We start from the raw sequence: 19,720 nt of genomic DNA, 5'->3' as shown, positions 1-19,720 counted from the left end.
TAAAAGGGTGGGTCTGTGGGTGTGGCCATAAAACAATGGCGGATGAGAAAGAAACTCTCTTGTGGAAGAAAGCTGGTAGTTCAGCTGATGAGCAAGAAAGATACAAGCAAGAAACCTTCAGAGTTCGTCTTAGAAGATGGCTCGTGTGGAAAAATATCAAGTTTTTTGTTATCCCAGTGGAACTAAGCCTTTTCTTTTACCTTTTTACGGTTTACTTCCAAATGCAGTTCTACCAGCAATACTACTACCAGAGGATCATGAAACAAGAAATCCTTGACTTTAACAACATATCAAATGAACAGGATGATTGGTATTTTGAGAATGATAGCACATGCCTCAATCAAGATGACATTACAAACATGTCTTCACAGGATACGTTCCTCAAAGGTCAAAAAGAGGTCAATCATCTTAACATTGTTACGACACTCATCTCTCTTTCCTTGTCAGTAGTTACTTCCCTCTTTCTTATCCCGTACTCCGACGTGTATGGACGCAAGCCTTTTATTGCTATTGTTTTTGTGGGACAGATAGCAGCCACTGTGGCCTCCATCTTTATCGTTTATTTCAAATTAAATATGTATTACTTCTGTTTAACGGCTGCAATCAATGGCCTAAGTGGTGGATTTGGTGTGATACTAGCTTCATCTTTTGCATACATTTCTGACATTACTCCTCCTCGTTGGTTAACCATACGCATGGCAGTTTTAGGAGCTATTATATTTGTTGGTGCAGCAGCTGCTTCTCCTGCAGCTGACAATTGGATTGATTCTAATGGTTGCAACTTTCGTCCTTTGGTCTGGCTCATCTTAGCGGCTTTCTTGTGTGGATTATTATACACTGTAATACTCCTTCCAGAATCATTGAGTAAAGACATTAAAAGTAAGAATCACCAACCCTCTAAGAAAGGTTTCCGAGCTCTTGTTCAAGGCATAAAGATATTCACCTCCCTCTCTTATGTGGATGCTTCAACACTCTTAAAACTCTGGATCATCAATGCCATTACAGTTCTTGTTATGACAAACGAGACTGGCAATGTTGAGATCATTGGTTACTTTCTACAAAATAAACCACTTGAATGGGACTACACTCTCATCGGGTATTATCTTTCAGTCTCTTCTGTTGCTCATGTGGTCGTGTTATTAGTTATACTCCCTATAATGGTGCTAGCCAAGATCTCTGATCCCATCATAATGAGTATTGGAATTGCTTTTGTTCTTGTTTGTGATATATGCATCGCTACATTTGTGAGCAAGACATGGGAGATGTTTTTAGGTATGCATACTTCATAAAATACATGTATAACACATTATGTTGAGATTATGCATGTAATTCTAACTCCCATATCAATGGTTTATTGTCATTCTGTATTTCCAGTTGGTGTTTTCATTAGCATGGAGGCAGTTGTAGCTCCTAGTCTAAGGTCCTATGTTGCTCAGTTGGTTAAAAAAGAAGATTTAGGTTTGACTCATTATAATTATAACCTCACATTGTTAATATTATACATATAGGTACTACATTTTCTGTTTTGGCTGCCTTCCAGATCATCGGGACTATTATTGCCACTGTTGTCTTCAATGAGATTTATACTCCACAGACAACAGAGTCAGTTAATAGTCTGAGTCACAGTCCAAGACTAGTGTATTGGGTTTCTGCTGCTTTGTGGGGAGCTGGTCTAATCCTCAGCTTGTGAGTGTGGATCATTGCATATTATAACATTGTGTGTGTAGAGTTCTTGTCTTTTTTAGAAAAAAGAAAAAAACTGAAGGAGAAAAGGAAATAACCAAAAGGCCAATACAATGAAATCTATAATTATCTATTTTTGCTAATTTTTGTAGGTGTAGCTGATTTATTTATGACCTCCATGTGAATTTTTGTGCCTATGATTATTTATGGTATATTCTATGATTTTTTTAATGCATTGGATTGCGCACGTGATGCCACGTGGTGCAGTAGCTGGGGCGTGTCTATTGGGCGTGTCCTAAAATTTGCAAACATGAAAATGACCTCTATGAAAGAGGAGAATGAGTCCCTGTTGAAGAATGATGATAGTTCTGCTGATGAAAAAGATGAAGAGACCTCCATACGTCCTCTTAGAAAGTGGCTCTTGTGGAAAAACATCAAGTTTTTTGTCATTCCAGTGGAACTAAGTGCTTTCTTCTACCTCTTTACAATTTACTTCCAAATGCAATTCTACCAGCAATACTTCTACCAGAGGATCATGAAACAAGAAATCCTTGACTTTAACAACATATCAAATGAACAGGATGATTGGTATTTTGAGAATGATAGCACATGCCTCAATCAAGATGCCATTACAAACATGTCTTCACAGGCTACATTCCTCAAAGGTCAAAAAGAGGTCAATCATCTTAACATGATTTCAACGCTCATCTCTCTTTCCTTGTCAGTAGTTACTTCCCTCTTTCTTATCCCGTACTCTGACGTGTATGGACGCAAGCCTTTTATTGCTATTGTTTTTGTGGGACAGGCAGCAGCCACTGTGGTCTCCATCTTCATTGTTTATTTCAAACTAAATATGTATTACTTCTGTTTAACGTCTGCAATCAATGGAATAAGTGGTGGATTCGGTGTCATATTATCTTCAGCTGCTGCATACGTTACCGACATTACTCCTCCTCGTTGGTTAACCATACGCATGGCTATAGTGAGCTCTATGATATTTGTTGGTGGAGCAGCTGGTTCTCCTGCAGCTGACAAATGGATCGATGCTAATGGTTGCGACTTTCACCCTATGGTCTGGCTCATCTTAGCGTCATTTTTGTGTGGATTATTATACACTGTAATACTCCTCCCAGAATCATTGAGTAAAGATATTAAAAGCAAAAATCACCAAACATCTAGGAATGGCTTCCGATCTCTTGTTCAAGGTATAAAGATATTCACCTCCCTCTCTTACGTGGATGCTTCGACACTTATAAAACTCTGGATCATCAATGCCATTATTGTTCTTGTAATGACTGACGAGACTGGCGGTGTTCAAATTATTAGTTACTTTCTACATAATAAACCACTTGAATGGGGCTACACTCTCATCGGAAATTATCTTGCTGTCTCTTCGGTTGCTCACATTTTGGTACTCTTCATTATACTCCCTCTAATGGTGCTAGCCAAGATCTCTGATCCCATCATAATGAGTGTTGGCATTGTTTTTGTTCTTGTTGGTGATTTATGCATCGCTACGTTTGTGAGCAAGACATGGGAGATGTTCTTAGGTATAAATATACACGCATGCATTATATCTTTTTGTAGTGAGACTGCTACTTTATTATTCTTTCTCTAGTTGGTATCATTATCAGTATGGAGGCGCTTATATCTCCTAGTATAAAGTCCTACATTACTCGATTGGTTAAGAAAGAGGATTTAGGTAAGGAATTTATTGTTTTGTATTAGACTAATTGGAGTATACTGTTAACCTAATAGCAAGTGTAATTTATGTTGACTTTTATTATAGGTGCTACGTTTTCTGTTGTGGCTGCCTTGCAATTGATTGGGACTATTATTGCCACTGTTGTATTCAATGAGATATATACTCCAGAGACAACAGAGTCAGTTAATAGTCTGAGTCACAGTCCAAGACTAGTGTATTGGGTCTCTGCTGCTTTGTGGGGAGCTGGTCTAATCCTCAGCTTGTGAGTGTGGATCATTGCATATTATAGTATTGTGTGTGTAGAGTTCTTGTCTTTTTTAGAAAAAAGAAAATTGTCTCAAGAGAAAAGGAAGTAACTAAAGAGCCAATACAATGAGAGCTATATACTATACATGTATTTTTAATTTTTTTTTGTATAATTAGTGTTGCATGATTTTAGGTGTGGCTGATTAATTAATAAACGTCAATCATTAATTAATTAATTAGGTAATCACGTGATTAGATTGCGATTGGAGCCAAATCCCGCCCACATGTTAAAATTGATCACTTCAGCTATTTTCTTTGTTTCTTCAAAGTCTTCGCTTCGTCTTAGAGTATTAGCTACTATGTCTAATGTAGAGACTCCCGCCAATGGAGGAGAGACTGAAGGAACCGAGCAAGATTTACATGAGCAGACTGTTGCCTCGGCAGAGAGTCCAGACTCCACCCAAACCAAAGAAACCTTAAAGAGACCACTTGATGAAAAGGACAACTCCGCTGCTGCTGCAAGTAATTCCGGAGAAGCTGCTACCAGTAATGATTCTATAGTAGATCCTAAGAGCAAGAGACCTGCTCATACAGTATCAGCACAAAATCAAACCTATTCATTTTGGGGATCTCCTATCTCATACATGAAAAGCGAGATTAAAAGGTTTAAATCATACACTCAAGGAGGGAACAATAGTATGGTGAATGCATTTTAAGTATCATTATTTATGCATATAATATGTGCACAGGTAAGGAGTACTGGGAGAATCTACCACTTGAAAAGAAAAGAGAGCAGTATCGTTGTCGTGATAAATTTTTGCAACTGGAAGGCATTAAAACATGGACTGAATATGCTTTGAAAAGAAGTATGGTATTATAGTTATGCACATTGATATTTAAATGAGGAAGTTAAGCACGGTAATGATAATTATTATTTTCAGGAATCCCAGAGCCTCTGGATCCTCCTAAAGCTGACATTAATCCATTGCTTAATGATAAGATCTCTCTCTGGAATGGTGATATAACACGGCTAGAGATTGATGCCATTGTCAATGCTGCTAACTCCTCGTTAATGGGAGGGGGCGGAGTTGATGGGGCCATACATGCAGCTGCCAGTAGCTCGCTGAGAGAAGAGTGTTCTAAATTAGGTGGGTGTGATGCTGGAGACGCCAAATTATCAAGTGGTAAGTGAAATATATATGTTTTATACTTTTTAAGTTTTATATTTTTAATTTTTGTAGGACACAGATTACCAGCAAAGTGTAAGACTGTTTAAATATTTAGTCAGTCATCTTTCTCTTTTTTTCTCTTTCTCTTGTACAATTATTATATGCAGTTATTATTCACACTGTTGGCCCAATGGATGAAGATCCAAATTGTTTAAGAAGCTGTTATGAGAGGTGCTTGCAGATTGCTTTAGAAAATAACATCAAGTCTTTAGTAATTATATACTCGCATAAAATTCATAGAAATTGAATGCAACACTTCATTATTATTAATGTTAACTTTTTTGTCTTTTCTTTTGTTATTCATTGCCTAGGCTTTCTGCTGCATTGCAACTGGTGTGTATGGGTTTCCAAATCGTGAAGCAGCTCACATTGCACTGGAAACAATAAGAAAATGGCTGGAAAAAGAAGACAATGCAGACAAGGTGACCATTCTTTTATTTATGTTTTTTTTAATAAATTTTTGCAGACAGATAGAATTATTATTACAACTTTTCTGAAGAAAGATACATTGATTTATGAAGAGCTTCTTCAAGTTTATTTTCCACTGGAGACAAAAGGTAGTCCTCAAAGAGAAGAAAACCCAAATACAACTGAAGAAAAACCTAATTTTATTCCATCATTACAAAAGCATCCAACTGCACCTGGTAAGGGAAGACAGAATGGGATGCTTAGTGAATTATTACTTTCTTCTTAGCACGTAGTTATCATTCTGGAGCAGCTGGGAGAGAGAACTTGAATGAGAGCATTGAAGAACCAAAAACAGTACAAGACCCAGTACAAACAGAAATAACTCCAACACCAGACCCAGTGAAGGAAGCTCAAGACCCAGTGGAAAAATTAGTTCAAGACCCAGTGGGAGAATCAGCTCCAGACCCAGTGGGAGGATCAGCTCCAGACCCAGTGGGAGGATCAGCTCCAGACCCAGTGGGAGGATCAGCTCCAGACCCAGTGGGAGAACCAACTCAAGACCCTATGGGAGAACCAGGTCAAGACCCAGTGGAAGAAACAAAAGCACAGGAACCTGTAGCACAAGATTCCACAAATAATGAACAAATAGAACATGATGACAGTAGTAATACAAATGAACTCACTAATGATAACAACAAACTTGGCAGTGATGATCCATGATCAGATCAGTGGAGGAGACCTCACAATAACAATAGTATTATTTTATATTTGAATTATTAATTATATTATAATACTACTAACACGAATACTATGTGTGATCAATAGTTGTCAAAATATTTCACTGAATGTGTTCAAGTATCCCTTGTCTTATGAGTTGTTCACACTGTGACCTCAGTAGATAATAATGACGGCCTTTCTTTAATTGTACCACAGTTCCATTGTCTGTCTCTAAGTCGCCATAGTCCTCTAGGCACCGTACCTCAATGTGGAGGGTCTTTGGTGGTTGGGTGTACTCGGTTAAGTCGAGTACTCCCCCTCCGACCGATCGCATGTAATTGGCCAGACTCCTGTTGTAGCGTTGAAACCATTGGACCTCTTGCTCCGAGAGACTCAATCTAAACTCGTCTGGTAGTATGGAGCCCAGTTCCCAGCGGAGATCCCTCAGTTTGACGAGTCGGTTGTAATTGTATAGGAGTAGCCCACGCTGGTTTCTCTCAAGGCAGACGTGACGGAGGTGTATACTAGGGTAGAGTTCAGGTTTAGGCGTTGCTTTTTCTTTTTCGCTTGCAGCTTCACTGACATCGGTGAGGTTCTCTTCAAAGAGCACACGCATTTCTTCGATTACCTAAAAAAATAATGATAAAAAGACCATACTATAATTAAGAACTATAAATAGCACAGATTAGATTTATAATTAAATTAAATTATATAATTATTTTTATTTTTTAAAATTAATTGATTTTCCCACCTGTCTTGTTAAATCTTCATTGTAAGGAGGTATGGTCCCAGGCCTGGCTCGTTTTAATTCCCCGACTAAGTCCAGAACTTTCTCTCCAAACATGATCAGAGCTTATTTACAACTTCCAGAGAAAGAGAGAGGAGTTACCATATGGACTGGGTGCATATGCAGTGAATAATATTATTTTTCAGAAAAGAGAGGGTAACGCCCTCAACATAGACAACAGTCCGGGGTGTGGTCCAACAGAGAGAGGCTTCCAAGTGTTTTCTCTCTCTCTCTTCTCCTTCTTAAACTCTCTCTTTATCTCATTAAGAGAGGGACTACAGTCTACTTGGTCCTTAGCCTGGATATTTATTTCCTGTCTCCTGCTCTCTGTTCCCTATCCAGTGAGGAGGCAGTACTCGACAACCAGCCGCTGAGAACCTTTCATTGTTTGTGTCTGTCTCCTCCACGACCTCCCCTGCTGAGAGAGAGGAGAGAATAAAATGACAGTAAGTACTGAGGGCTAGCTGCTCTCATGACACTAGCACTAATGTAATTAAGCATGATCTGGGCCCACCTGTTTTTCTAGCAGTATTGTATATACAGAAATGGGTTGCTATTCCTCCTGCAAAGCTTGTTTTGATATAACGTGTAACAATACGTAAATGGATACGTATTTTTTCTCTTTTTGTCATAAGCCGGGAGCATTTTTGTTTTTTTACGCCACATTCCTCTTTTTGTTTTAGTCGAAAGCATCAAAAGGTTTGGGCAAGACTCCGCCCAAGGCTGGGACCCCTCCGCTGGGGGTCCAGTCGTCATCTCTACCTGTTCCAGACCCTTTTCGTAAAATGTCTCACATCAATCGAAAGAACCAGCAGACCCAGTCGTCTTCGAGATACAATCTTAAGAAACCCCCGCCAGACTACAAACCACTCCCACTGTTAAAAGGTGATAATTGCATGGTATCAATTTTTAAAACAACAAATATTATGTCCAAGAGTTTTCTACTTCCTGTTTACCTTTGGGTAGTTGTATATTATTTGCCTCTCTTTTAACTCTTACCCATCCTTTTCATTCACAACAACTGTCTCCTTTTCTCCTATTAACTTACAATTTCACTCTGTCTCACCTCTTCCCTCCCCCCTCTCTCTCTCTTCTCTTCTCTCTAGATTCCATTCAAGGAGACAGGGAGAGTCTCATGCTCCAGAAGATAGCCCAGTGCTGCTATGTGTTTGATTTCAGTGACCCAATGGCTGACCTCAGAGCAAAGGAAATAAAGAGAGCAGCTCTTAACGAGATATTAGACTATATCACTAATTACAAGGAGGTTCTCTCTGAGCCACTCTACCCTGAGATAGTTAGAATGGTATGTCCTACTACTCTGTACTACATTTGTAAATTTTGAAACTACAATGTACATGTTATAAGTAAATTTTGGAGCTACATGTATAATAAGCTCTCCTCTGATTATCATAATCAGCTTATAAAAATGCAGGAATTGGCCTAACATTATTTATTATTATTACTCACTTATTATGAATTTGATTGCTGTCTCCTTATTTAGATGACAACTAATGCATTTAGAACACTCCCCCCACTCGAGCAGGGAACCGAATATGATCCTGATGAAGACGAACCTCCAACAGAGCTAACATGGCCTCACTTAGAAGTAAGAGCTTAGACCCTACTCTCTCTCTCTCTCTCTCTCTCTTTCTCTTTCTTTCTTTCTCTTTCCTGCCAATTTGGTACTGGCTTTGTTTTTGCTTTTATAAACACTGGCAACACTAGAGAGAATCTCATTTAATAAATTTCTTCACAACTATTTGCTTTGCCCATTTCATTCATTCTCACTAGACCTGTCAAATGCCTAGTAATTCTTTTTTGAGCTCCATCCCCACTCCTGGAGCAGCAGCTGTCATATATCTCCTATTAACATTTTGTAGTTACCATGTTGTAGTGATTGTTTCCTATTTGCTATGATCTAAGCTATTTACAGTTAGTCAATACTAGGCCAGTTGGTAGCACACAGTAGTGGTGGTACTGGTCCCTATTAGATGTACTATCTTTATTTTATCTTCTCTTTTTTGTTTCATTTTCCTCTGTTTTCTCTCTCTTCTCCACCTCCTCACTCTCCTACTATTTTGTCTTATAATTGATTATGGTCTTGATTGGTCGGTCATGCATGATAGAATGCTGTAGTATTTGATATTATCCAGCTGCTTCTCGCTCCTTTGCATGTTCCTTATGTTTAATATCAATATCAATGTGTAGTTAATTGTTTACTAGACTTGAGCCATCCTATGATTTTAACACTTTATATATAAATATATATTACTCCTCCTTTTATTAATTAACTTCTCCCTTTGACGCTATTCCTTCTCTTCTCACCTGACCTTTGTTCTCTTTCTCAGCTTGTCTACGCTTTCTTCCTACGATTTCTGGAGAGTCCAGAGATGCAGGCTTCCATAGCCAAGAAGTACATAGACCAGCAGTTTGTGATCCAGCTCCTCGAGCTATTCGACTCCCTAGACCCAAGAGAAAGGGACTACCTCAAGACAGTCTTGCACAGGATATACGGGAAATTCTTAGGTCTTAGAGCTTTCATAAGAAAGCACATAAATTACATATTCCTGAGGTAAAGAGAGTCTTTAAAGTTTTAATTTGATATGTTGGCCTGAGGAGAGTGCACATGTTTTGTATAGAGAGATATCTTATAGCCTTCCAAGAATGTGTGTGTGTGTATGTTGTTATGATGTAATGCAATTATATTATTATGTCACTGTATTGTGCAGATTTGTTTATGAAACAGAAAGATTTGCAGGTATAGCCGAACTCTTAGAGATATTAGGAAGGTAACAGCACTAATCTGTATTGATGGAGACTCCTTCTTTTTTATATATCTTTCATTTTCCTTTTGTCTCTCGAATGCTCTCCCTGCAGCATAATAAATGGGTTTGCTTTGCCCCTGAAAGTGGAACACAAGCAATTCCTCATTAGGGTATTACTACCGCTGCACAAAGCCAAATCACTCGCCCAATATCAAGCACAGGTAAAATACAATACAACCCATTCCCCACTGTAGCCTATCATTATGTCTGTTTTCTCTCTCTACCCTCCATGCAGCTTGCCTACTGTGTTGTCCAGTTTTTAGAGAAAGATGCAGCACTCACAGAACAGGTATGAGCCGTCACTACTAAACGATTAGGCCATAGCTTGTTGTAATTGCTTTATAATTGTTATGGAGTCACTCGACACTATTGCTTTCTTCTTCTTGCAGGTCCTACACGGTTTGTTTAAGTTCTGGCCCAAGACCAATAGCTCGAAGGAGGTCATGTACTTAGGAGAGATAGAGGAGATATTGGACATCATTGACGCTCCACAATTTGTTACAATACAGGAGCCTTTGTTCAGACAGTTGGCTAAATGTGTCTCTAGTCCACACTTTCAGGTACGTGTGTGTGTGTGTGTCCTTGCTTAATCTATATGTACATGTACATTAATGTACATGTATCATGTACATTTAGCGTTTGTGTGTTTAGTTATGTGTATAGCATATGTTTGTCAATGTAGAGTTGTGCATTTTAATATAAACATTGACATTATTAGTTCTCTTTTATCTTAATTTGGCTCGTGAAGTGTTTTGGGTAGTACTCACTCTGTTTTCATTCCTATAATCTGATTCCCCATTACTTCCATGCCCTAGCTGTCATTAGTTGGTTTCAAACTTTCCATTCCTATAATTTCATACCTGATCATGCCATTTGCTCCTAAGACACAGTGGTATGTAGCTAAACATATGTTTAATTTGCTGACTGCCTTAAACTTCCCTGCATTCCAAGCATTTGCTCTCCTCTTAGTCTCGCATATTAATAATATATAACTATCATCATACATCATCATAGATCCATTTCATTGTATGATGAATCCTCTATTTTTATTATTGGTAGGTTGCAGAGAGAGCACTCTATTTCTGGAACAACGAGTACATTGTTGGCCTGATACAGGAGAACTCTGAAGTAATAATGCCCATCATGTTTGATGCTTTATATCGCATTTCCAAAGAGCATTGGAACAAGTCAGTCAAATTAAAAGCCCCCTTCCCCATTTTTCTCTTTTTTTGATGCAAATTACATTCTACATAACTTTCCTTCATCTTCCTTCCTTCCTTTTTATCTCCTCTCATTCTGTGGTTACCCCATCATAATCCCTTTCATTGTCCACAGGGCCATTGTCTCTTTGGTTTACAATGTCCTAAAAGCAATGACTGCAATGAATCCCAAGCTCTTTGACCAATTGCTAGACTCTTACAAAGCAGAGAAACAAAAGTGAGTCAAAGGCATCTTTGTCATTATGCAGAATTAGCACTATAATACTTAATTATCTGCATGCATGGCCTTTCTAATTATGTTCCTCTAATTATGTTCTTTTCCTACTTTCATCATTACAGGGAACTCAAGAAAGGGAAGGATAGGAACGAGCTCTGGAAACAGCTAGACAGGCTAAAATTAGAACACGATATGAAATTAGCAAAAAAATGATAGATGTAGACCATGCACTCTATACACTATTATATATAAATATAGCAAAGCTAGTAGATTCTTTTCTTTGCTTTTTCTCTTCTTCTCTCTCCTGTTTTCTCTCGCTCTCCGTATTAGCTCTTGTCTCTTTCTTGTTGTCTATGTACTACAATCTATGCAGCAGTTGTAACCTATTAAAAAGCTCATCTCAGATTTTGTAATTTGTAATATTTTGGACACGAGAGAGGATTTATATTATTCTATTATAATGATTATTATTATTATTATTATTATTATTATTATTATATTTGTTGGTGTCTACTTTTGTCATCCCATTATTTGTCAATGTGATATTGTTGCTTTTAGACAAGCTTTAGCATTGACGTAAGGTGTAATGTCTCGTTCCAATTATTGTCGCATGGCTCGTATCTCTTGTATTGCCATTCATCTGTTTAAAAGGAGAAAGCACATTTAAAATGAAAGAAGCTGGTTTTTGCGCTGCAGAGAAGCAAAAATAAGGAAGAATCGAGGTTCATTGGAGGTTTTATGGTGTAAATCTTGCAGAATAGAAGCAAGGGGGTTGTGCAGATCTAGGCCTGACGTCATGACGGAAACCACAACTACATTGAGCCTCAACATCCTAGCTGCTGTCCAACGAGCCAGCTAGCTGTGTAGCTCTTTTATTCTCCTCCTCCTCCAAATCTCTCTCTTTCTCAGTCTCTTATTAGGAGCCTGCCTGCTCCCTTTCTAAAGGAAGAGGTCCTGTTGTAAAGGCAAACAGAAGCTGAAGACGTCTGTGTGAGTTTGCAAAAATGTGACTGACAAGTGTTTGTCTCTCCCCATATTGTGTTGTTCCTCGCGTGCTCGTTCTCCGCTGGCGTTCAAGGGAGCCATCCGGCTTTTACCTGCTGCCTTTTTCATTCTCCCCCTTTCTCCTCCTTTTCTTAAAAGAGAGAGGAGGGAGAGGCTGAGAGCTTGTGTGGGGTATTGAGCAGCAGCGGTTTTCATACGCAAGTGTGTCGGCTGTCGGGCGAAGAAACACGTTGTGTATACTCGCACACAAAGGCCAGCGTAAAAAGGAGAATTGAGCGAAGGGACCAGCAACAAAGCAGGCCTTCTCTTTCTGCCACGACTAGTCTTTTGTGACAAGAGAGAGAAAGAGGAAAAGAGCGTGCGTTTTTAACTGACATTTCCTCCATTTGCAGGGAGGGATCACACAAAAGGCTGTTTTTGCAGAGGTAGAGAGAAAGGTGCTAACCAAGCCTAGAATACCTCACCAGTTGTTGTACAGGGTCTCCTCTCCTCTGATGACTGATACCCTCTCCTCAGTTGAGGAGAATATCAACCAACCAGAGGCCATGGATCCAGCAAAGGAAGACATGGCTGACCTGTCATTAAGTAAACTTACACCACCTCCTACTCTTCCACCTGCTGGTACTAATGGAGAGAGTGAGCCCATCTCTGCTGCATCTAACAATCCTAATGGAAAAGAGGAAGAGGAGAAGGATTTAGGGGGAGCTACAGAAATGAAGGGTGAGTTTCACCAGAGCTGGACTCTTCTCATAACAATGTACATAGCAGCTCTGCCAAATAGAATTCATACATGTCAAAGAGAGGGAGAGAGAGTGTAGCTACCGTGCATCAATATGTACACATCACTTGGAGAGAAAAGAGATTCCATTTCCATTTTCTCTTTTTGTATATATCTCTCTCTCCCTACTCTTTCCCTTTTGCTCTTTTAAGCATGCTCTCCTTAATATTATTATTCAATGTCTCCTTTCTCTGTCTACTCTGTTTAGTTTGAAAGTAAAAACAACAGTGTTAGTCATTACTGCTAGGTATACTTAACTGACTAGGGAATTGTGACATTGAGCAACCCTGATCAACAGCTGGAATCCACTCCGTGCATGCATAGCTAACACTAGCTGACACTGCCAACCCCTTTCCCTCCATTATGTACACAGATATACATGTACAACTGATATAAGTCTGCCAGCTAAAATTGACATCCATCATTCCAGTTGATTTTGTGTATGCACACAGAGAGAAACTCACCATTTCCTCTAAATGATAGCAGTTGCATGTACCAGTTTATTTAAATGTTGCCTTTGTAGTCATCTTAAGAGATACATATACATTTACACGTCCTTCTGGGTAGAGCTGGCTTTGGTATACTAAAAGCCTCTTATTATAGCAACAATGTTGTTATCCCAATAATTATGATGATGATAATGGTTCCCTTATCTACAGGCAACTGTGAACAAGGCACTGTCCTGTTATCCACTTTGCAAGACAACACAAAGCAAGAGTAAGTATATTTTTATGTCACTGCTAATAGTGCCTATGGGTCCATGCATGCATGCATGCATACTGTAGTGTTGTGTATGTGTAATGTTTATGTGTGTATTTCTCCCTTTGTGTGTATCATAACTATAATATCTTCATCCTGAATGTTTTGAAATGGCATTTGCTTGCAGATTATTCTTATCATATCATCATCTCTTGCATTTCTTCTTATACATGCTTTCCCACCTCTCTTTCTCTCTCTCTCACTCCTCTCTGTTGCTCCAAATAGTTTCAGTGTTTGTTATTGCACATTGAAACCTTAATGGTGACTGTTATTATTCCCTTTTTCATTCTCACTTCCTCTTATTCTCTTTTTTTATCAATGGGAATTCATTATAGCTTTCCTATCTGCTTCCATCTCTCTGTATGGTCTTGTTTTCTATACTAATACACAAACTTATCTCCTTCCCCCCCTCTCTTTCTCTTTCTCTCTCTAGTTCTGGCAATAAAGATGAGCCAATGGAGACAGAGCAGGAGCAGGAGCAGGAGCCATTAAACGAAGAAGAGGAGGAGCATTGCAAGGAAGATGAAGAGCAACAAGCAACAGAAGGAGATGAACCGGTTGATGATAACATGGAGACAGAATCCTTAGCATCTCTTGAACACAAAACAACTCCATCAACAGATGTCGTGTCTAATAATACAAAAAAGAAAGACAAGGACCTGCCTCCTCCTCCAGCCACTCGCCAGATGAGGGGCAGTAGGACCACACCCACTAACAAACGCACAAGGCGTCTCAATCCCAAACCTGAAGAGGAAGGCAAAGGAGAAGAGGACCTGTCTGGGTCTGCTACCACGTCTGGGAACGAAACTGAGACTGATGATAAAGGAAAGGTCAAGGGAGGGAAAGGTCGTGGTCGTGGTGGCATCTCTCGTCAGAATATGAAGGACTCAAAGCCGGAGCAAAGTAGCACTCCAGAGGAGTCATTAGTCAAAGGTCCTGCTCGTAAAGGAGGGGCTGGAGCCCAGTCTTATTCTGCTGCTTATCGTGTGACTCGTGCCACTGCTGCAGCTGCTGGTAAGAAAGAGATGTCGTTAAGGTTTAGTTTGTAATATGACGCTTTCAAATAATGCAATGTTGAAATGTAAACAAGTTACTTGTATATCTTTGATTGTTTGTACATTAAGCCTTAATCCTTGGAAGCAAAAAAGATATGTGCATTATACTATTATTATTATTATTATTATTATTATTATTATTATTATTATTATTATTATTATTATTATTATTATTATTATTATTATTTTAGGTATTAAGACAGTTGATTTCATTCAGCTCCGACCATCAGCACAGAAGAAGAGGAAGAGAGGGGTTGATGATACAGCATCAGATGATACCGACCAGCCAAACATAAAGAAGAACAAAGGAGAGGAGGAGGAGAATGAGGAAGGACTGAGTGATGAAGAATCAGTCGTATCTAACGAGAAACCAGCTCCTACTAAAGATAAACCAATACCAGAAAAGTCTGCACCTGAAAAGGCTCCGTCCGAAAAACCGGCAGCTAAAAAACCAGCACCTCCAGAGAAATCCACAGCAGAAGATACATCTAGTAAATGTAATCCTCGGATGAGGGGACGGGGGCGGGGCAAAAGAGGTGTGGCTAAGTCCGAGCAACTTGAGTCTCCCAGCGAAAGTGTTGGAGGAAAGAAAATGAAACAAGGGATGAAGGATCAAGAAACTTGCCTAGAAGAGAGCGAGGAGACTCCAACTAAAGACACACCCACAAAAAAGAAAAGAGGACGTCCTAAAAGAAAGGGGAAGGAAGATAAGGAGACCACACCCACTCAGTCCTTTCCTAACACTCCTCTAGTGAAGACGGAGGAGGTTCCAAAAGGGGAGGAGCCTCAGGAGGAGACTGGGTCGCTCTCCGAGCCCGTCAGAAAGGAAGATCAGATATTGGGGCTGTTACAATTATCAGAAAATGTTGAGTCCGGGAACATTGACGATACCATTCCTCCAGTAGCTGACCACACCCCTGTCTCTGCCTCCTCTAACGACGATGGGACTTCCTTGGCTACTCCCACCAACCAAGAAGTGGCCGTAAAACAAGAAAAACCATCAACCTCCGAAGACTCTTCTGAGAAACCACAACTGCCCGCCCCTTTGGTTGACGATGGCAATGTTGTACCTATATCTCAAACCACACCCACTAGTATCCCAATGGAGGGACCCTATCAGTTTCCTCTTCCGTCTCGTTACTCTCACGATGCTTCCCCTTATCCCTACCCTCCTCATATTCATCCTTCCTTTATGCCTCCTCCCCCTCACTCTTATCCTCCTTTTTCAGCACAGCATTACCATCCTTTCATTATCCCCACCAGCCCTCACTTCCCTCCCTACCCTCCTCCCCCACACTCTGACTGTCTCTCTCATCCTCTTTATTTTTCTGATGATCCATTTGGCCGCTATCCTCCACAGTCAACTGCTGCTCAGTCTCCATCACCCAACGTTCCTCCTAATCCCTTGCCTACTTCAACTAGTAATAAGGTAACCTGAGTGTGTGTGTGTGTGTGTCTGTGTCTGTGTACATGTACATTGTGTACATTATCCCATGTAGGTTGTTGTCACCCAGCTTTCTAAATGAATTTTAGTTTATCAATTTAATTTATTATGCACTAAGTTTACTTGCCAATTTGTTGCATGCAGAGAGCATTAATTCAATATCATTATCTATGTTATTATTATTATTATTATCAGTATCACCTTCATCATTTTTTATTAAATTTATTACTTTATTGACCATATTATTACTGTTGCATAGTATTTAAAAGAAACTGAATGCATCAGTAATCAGTTTCCTTTTATCTTTAATAGCTATGGAATCAGTACCTGTCAATTGCAAAACACCACTATACCTATATACATATACATGTATGTACATGTACATGTCTTCATGTACTGTATGTGTCACACATTACCAGCTAATGGTTTGTGGGTCTTTGCAGAAGCTATGTGTTGAGATAGTGTTTTTATAATGTTAAAGCACCAGGTGTAATACTTCCCTCCCATTTCCATCAAGCACATATACACAGTGTGTCATTCTAATGGTTTAATGTTGTTTTTAGGTTTCTTCTCCTCCAATGGAATCCCCTGTGACCACGTCAGGCGGGAACAATATCAATCACTCCCATCCAACCACACCTACTGTAACCACACCCGTGACACATGGTAAATATTGCGGGTTATCGCACATGTACATGTACTGTACCTTTAGTCTACGTGTACCTAAGTCTTATTAGCTTTCTCTCTTTGCAGGTTAGCTGATAGAGTATCATTATGTGCATATTTGTGACTAATATTACCCGTAATATGTCCCCCATTGGATTGTGTGTCATGAATAGCCTTGGATCAACAGTTAATGCAAAAGAAGTGTTTGTAAATTGAGACAAGAGACCTCATTCTATAAAACCACACACAACACACACACACACACACACTCTCTCTCTCAGCTAAGCCTTTGAACTTTGCAGCTGCAGGATTATCAACTGTCCTTGAATGTACATGTACATGTACCATTGTGGGAGTACATGTACATGTATGCCAGCTTGTAGCTATTTTGTATTGTCTATCATTTTAGATTCACACACAGGCTGGCATTGTGAGAGAGAGACAGTGAGAATTGGTTACCCAGAATTGGAGGGATTGTTATTTGGGCTTGGGCCTCAATGCATAATAATAACAACAACAACAATAATAATAATAATAGAGCAATTATAATACTGAGTTACTATCAGCATGTTACTATGATGGATTATGCAACTCTCTTCTCTCATATAATCAACATATCAAGGGTCCATGATAATGCTAATAGTGTAATAGAAGATTACCCTCTCATGTTTACTATAATTCTCCTTGAGTGTGTGTGTATAAGAGCTGGCTAGTGAATACGATAGTGGTAGTGCCCGTCCCATTATAATCTGTTATCTCAGTCAGTCATTATTGGCTTGCTTGGTTGATACTTGAACAGTGAATGTCAACTGCAGTACATGCTGCAATAATCAGTAATTCAATTACAAAGAGTGGAATTTTAATAAAATATCAATCCTGATTATTTCGTAATGTCTCTTTATAGGTATTCCATTGCCTCATCCTCTCAACTATAATCCTTCTCACATGCCTCCTCCACCACATCACCACCCTGGCTATCCAATACCTTCCTTTAACTTTGCTCTACCAGCCCCAGACCATTGGAGCCATCAAGTAAGTATTAAGCATACACATACACTCTTCCCCTGCCATTGGATGGATTTCCCTGTAGTATGAGGTGCTAACTCAACTAATTTTCACACTATTGTTTGTAAAGGGCTTAGTAAATTGCATAATTTGTTTCAAGCCCTTTTGATGTGTTTTCTTCTAATATCTCTAGATGCCTGTTCCTCCTGGGGGCCCCCCTACTCAAGCTCCCCCTCCTCCTATCCCTCCTCCTCCTCCTTCAACATCCTCTTCAGCTAAAAAGGTTAGAGCTCCATCCACATGTACATGTACATGTATACATGTAGTACATGTACGTACATGTATATTGGGTCATTGGCAAATCGAATTGAGCTGTTGAGTAATTCTTATTTAGCACTTTTAGTTTGGGCATAATTTTCGTTCATTATAGTTAGTTTACTAAAATTGGAGAATACTATTATACTCAGGGTTACCACAGGATCTGCAGCTTTTTGTCAATAGAGCTCAAAAATGGGGCCAAAGTCCCTGTACTATAAGGTGGCTTTGTCCAAAAATAACTAGGAGAGAATTCTTCATTTTTATAAATTTTTTTCTGATGCATATACATGTACTTGTGATAGCCTTAGCCTTATGCTATGCTATGATTACAAGTAATTATGTGTTATTCTCTTTCTCACAGGATGCAAGACTTCCAACTCCATTTGTTCAACCAGAGGAAACACAGTAAGCACTATTAATCTTATACATGTATTCTTAGTGATTGTACATCTACATGTGTATACATGTAGATGCATTGTTCTTCATATTATTATCAAATGATTGTTGTTTTTGTTGTTATTATTAGGCCAGTGACCACTAATCCAGTAAATTGTCCAGAGTGTGGGCGTCATTTTAAAAACAACAAAGCACTCAATGGACACATGAGGCTTCACGGTGGATTTGACTGGACCAAGAGAATATGCAGAGTAAGAATCAACATCACTTTATCTACATGTACATGTACATGTACATATATAAATATTATGTATATATATATATATATATACATGTATATACTGACTGATTCTACTATATAACTCTGTCTCCCTTTAGCCCTATGTGATGGGAGCTAAGAAGGAAGATGATGGAGAAGGGAAGAATAATCCAAAGGTAGAGCCAGAAGAAGGCGGAGTCACTGTTGTTCTTGGTGGCGGTGGTGGTGGGCGTGGGAAGCAGAATCACAAAGAAAACAAACCTCACAATAAATCTGAGCATGTACGCGTCCACGCATGCACGCATATCATTAAATCCATGTGTGATGATCGGCAGTTTAAAATTATATTTTTTCTTTTCAGCTAAAAGTGAAAGAGAAGGAGACACGCCTACAAGGCGCTACTCTGGATGATCTTTGCCGTGCAGCCGAGGAGCTTGAAAGGATTGACCGAGACAACAGCATAAAGCCACGCCCCTCCCCTCTCACCCTGCCACACGAGAGACGCATAGCCTCGTTCTCCCCGCCCTACACCCCTCCCCCTATCCTCTCTCCTGCTCGCTCGCTGGTACTGCTCTCAGGTGGCGTGGGGGGCGGGTCAACTGGAGGAGGCGTGACCGGAGGAGGCATACCAACTCCTAATAAGATATGGCCACAGAGGAAGGGAAGTGATAATAAAGGTGTCAAGGATTTGGAAGAACCTTTTGAGCCGTAAGGGACTTTAAAAAAGTTTTGTCTATTCAATGACAATTATATTCTTGCTTGTTTATGTATAGTAAAATCAATATTGGGGATGAGTTTCAAGCTGCAATACCAAACTGTACCTTTAATTTTGAGAAACCTCCTCCTCCTCCAACGGGAGGACCTGGGGCTAGTTCCTCTCCGTCTCACGAGGCTCTGATATGGGAACCGATGAGTGGTCTCTCTCAGGAAGACGAGGACACCATTGATGGATACTTGGAGCTAGCTTGCTCTCCTGCTGTACCTTATGGCGGCCGTAA

General features: G+C 39.6%; 6 protein-coding genes across 8 annotated transcripts; 5 read left to right on the top strand and 1 right to left on the bottom strand.

Moving 5' to 3' along the window:
• The first annotated feature begins 7 nt into the window (after positions 1 to 7).
• On the top strand, positions 8 to 1,914 carry LOC105312706 (proton-coupled folate transporter-like). Its single transcript, XM_011405565.2, has 4 exons — positions 8 to 1,272; positions 1,375 to 1,458; positions 1,509 to 1,686; positions 1,728 to 1,914. Exons 1-4 carry the CDS (start codon positions 36 to 38, stop codon positions 1,798 to 1,800), a joined length of 1,572 nt encoding a protein of 523 aa, XP_011403867.1. The 5' UTR covers positions 8 to 35; the 3' UTR covers positions 1,801 to 1,914.
• Positions 1,915 to 1,959: 45 nt separating this feature from the next.
• On the top strand, positions 1,960 to 3,855 carry LOC105312705 (proton-coupled folate transporter-like). The gene is made up of 4 exons (XM_019996284.1): positions 1,960 to 3,233; positions 3,302 to 3,385; positions 3,473 to 3,650; positions 3,692 to 3,855. The coding sequence occupies exons 1-4, from the start codon at positions 1,994 to 1,996 to the stop codon at positions 3,762 to 3,764; spliced, it is 1,575 nt and encodes a 524-aa protein (XP_019851843.1). The 5' UTR covers positions 1,960 to 1,993; the 3' UTR covers positions 3,765 to 3,855.
• A 27-nt stretch (positions 3,856 to 3,882) lies between these two features.
• On the top strand, positions 3,883 to 6,173 carry LOC100641635 (O-acetyl-ADP-ribose deacetylase MACROD1-like). Of its 3 annotated transcripts, none has more exons than XM_019996282.1 (9): positions 3,883 to 4,156; positions 4,199 to 4,330; positions 4,384 to 4,500; positions 4,576 to 4,818; positions 4,876 to 4,896; positions 4,971 to 5,074; positions 5,175 to 5,285; positions 5,330 to 5,507; positions 5,558 to 6,173. In XM_019996282.1, exons 1-9 carry the CDS (start codon positions 3,919 to 3,921, stop codon positions 5,989 to 5,991), a joined length of 1,578 nt encoding a protein of 525 aa, XP_019851841.1. In that variant the 5' UTR covers positions 3,883 to 3,918; the 3' UTR covers positions 5,992 to 6,173. The 3 variants fall into 3 exon arrangements, with proteins under 3 accessions (XP_019851841.1, XP_019851842.1, XP_003386540.2); XM_019996283.1 differs by having other exon boundaries at positions 3,883 to 4,330; positions 5,558 to 5,808; positions 5,857 to 6,173; XM_003386492.2 differs by having other exon boundaries at positions 3,883 to 4,330.
• Positions 6,087 to 6,932, bottom strand: LOC100641507 (DNA replication complex GINS protein PSF1-like). Its single transcript, XM_003386491.3, has 2 exons — positions 6,740 to 6,932; positions 6,087 to 6,616 (listed from the first exon to the last, which is right to left on the bottom strand). Exons 1-2 carry the CDS (start codon positions 6,830 to 6,832, stop codon positions 6,110 to 6,112), a joined length of 600 nt encoding a protein of 199 aa, XP_003386539.1. The 5' UTR covers positions 6,833 to 6,932; the 3' UTR covers positions 6,087 to 6,109.
• Positions 6,933 to 6,976: 44 nt separating this feature from the next.
• LOC100641379 (serine/threonine-protein phosphatase 2A 56 kDa regulatory subunit epsilon isoform-like) lies at positions 6,977 to 11,621 on the top strand. Its single transcript, XM_003386490.3, has 12 exons — positions 6,977 to 7,221; positions 7,459 to 7,660; positions 7,882 to 8,078; positions 8,277 to 8,381; positions 9,124 to 9,347; positions 9,505 to 9,564; positions 9,653 to 9,761; positions 9,836 to 9,889; positions 9,990 to 10,160; positions 10,660 to 10,787; positions 10,936 to 11,037; positions 11,160 to 11,621. Exons 1-12 carry the CDS (start codon positions 7,216 to 7,218, stop codon positions 11,248 to 11,250), a joined length of 1,449 nt encoding a protein of 482 aa, XP_003386538.1. The 5' UTR covers positions 6,977 to 7,215; the 3' UTR covers positions 11,251 to 11,621.
• Positions 11,622 to 12,587: 966 nt separating this feature from the next.
• LOC100641253 (formin-like protein 5) lies at positions 12,588 to 19,434 on the top strand. Its single transcript, XM_019996239.1, has 11 exons — positions 12,588 to 12,762; positions 13,480 to 13,537; positions 14,013 to 14,593; positions 14,826 to 16,063; positions 16,642 to 16,744; positions 17,649 to 17,776; positions 17,943 to 18,032; positions 18,429 to 18,472; positions 18,594 to 18,714; positions 18,842 to 19,003; positions 19,084 to 19,434. The coding sequence occupies exons 1-11, from the start codon at positions 12,588 to 12,590 to the stop codon at positions 19,432 to 19,434; spliced, it is 3,051 nt and encodes a 1,016-aa protein (XP_019851798.1).
• Positions 19,435 to 19,720: the final 286 nt, after the last annotated feature.

Source organism: Amphimedon queenslandica, unplaced genomic scaffold (assembly GCF_000090795.2).
Source record: "Amphimedon queenslandica unplaced genomic scaffold, v1.1 AMPQUscaffold_13416, whole genome shotgun sequence".
NCBI lineage: Eukaryota > Metazoa > Porifera > Demospongiae > Haplosclerida > Niphatidae > Amphimedon > Amphimedon queenslandica.
The sequence above is the reverse complement of the archived record's forward strand: the minus strand, read 5'-3'. Positions and strand labels throughout refer to the sequence as shown.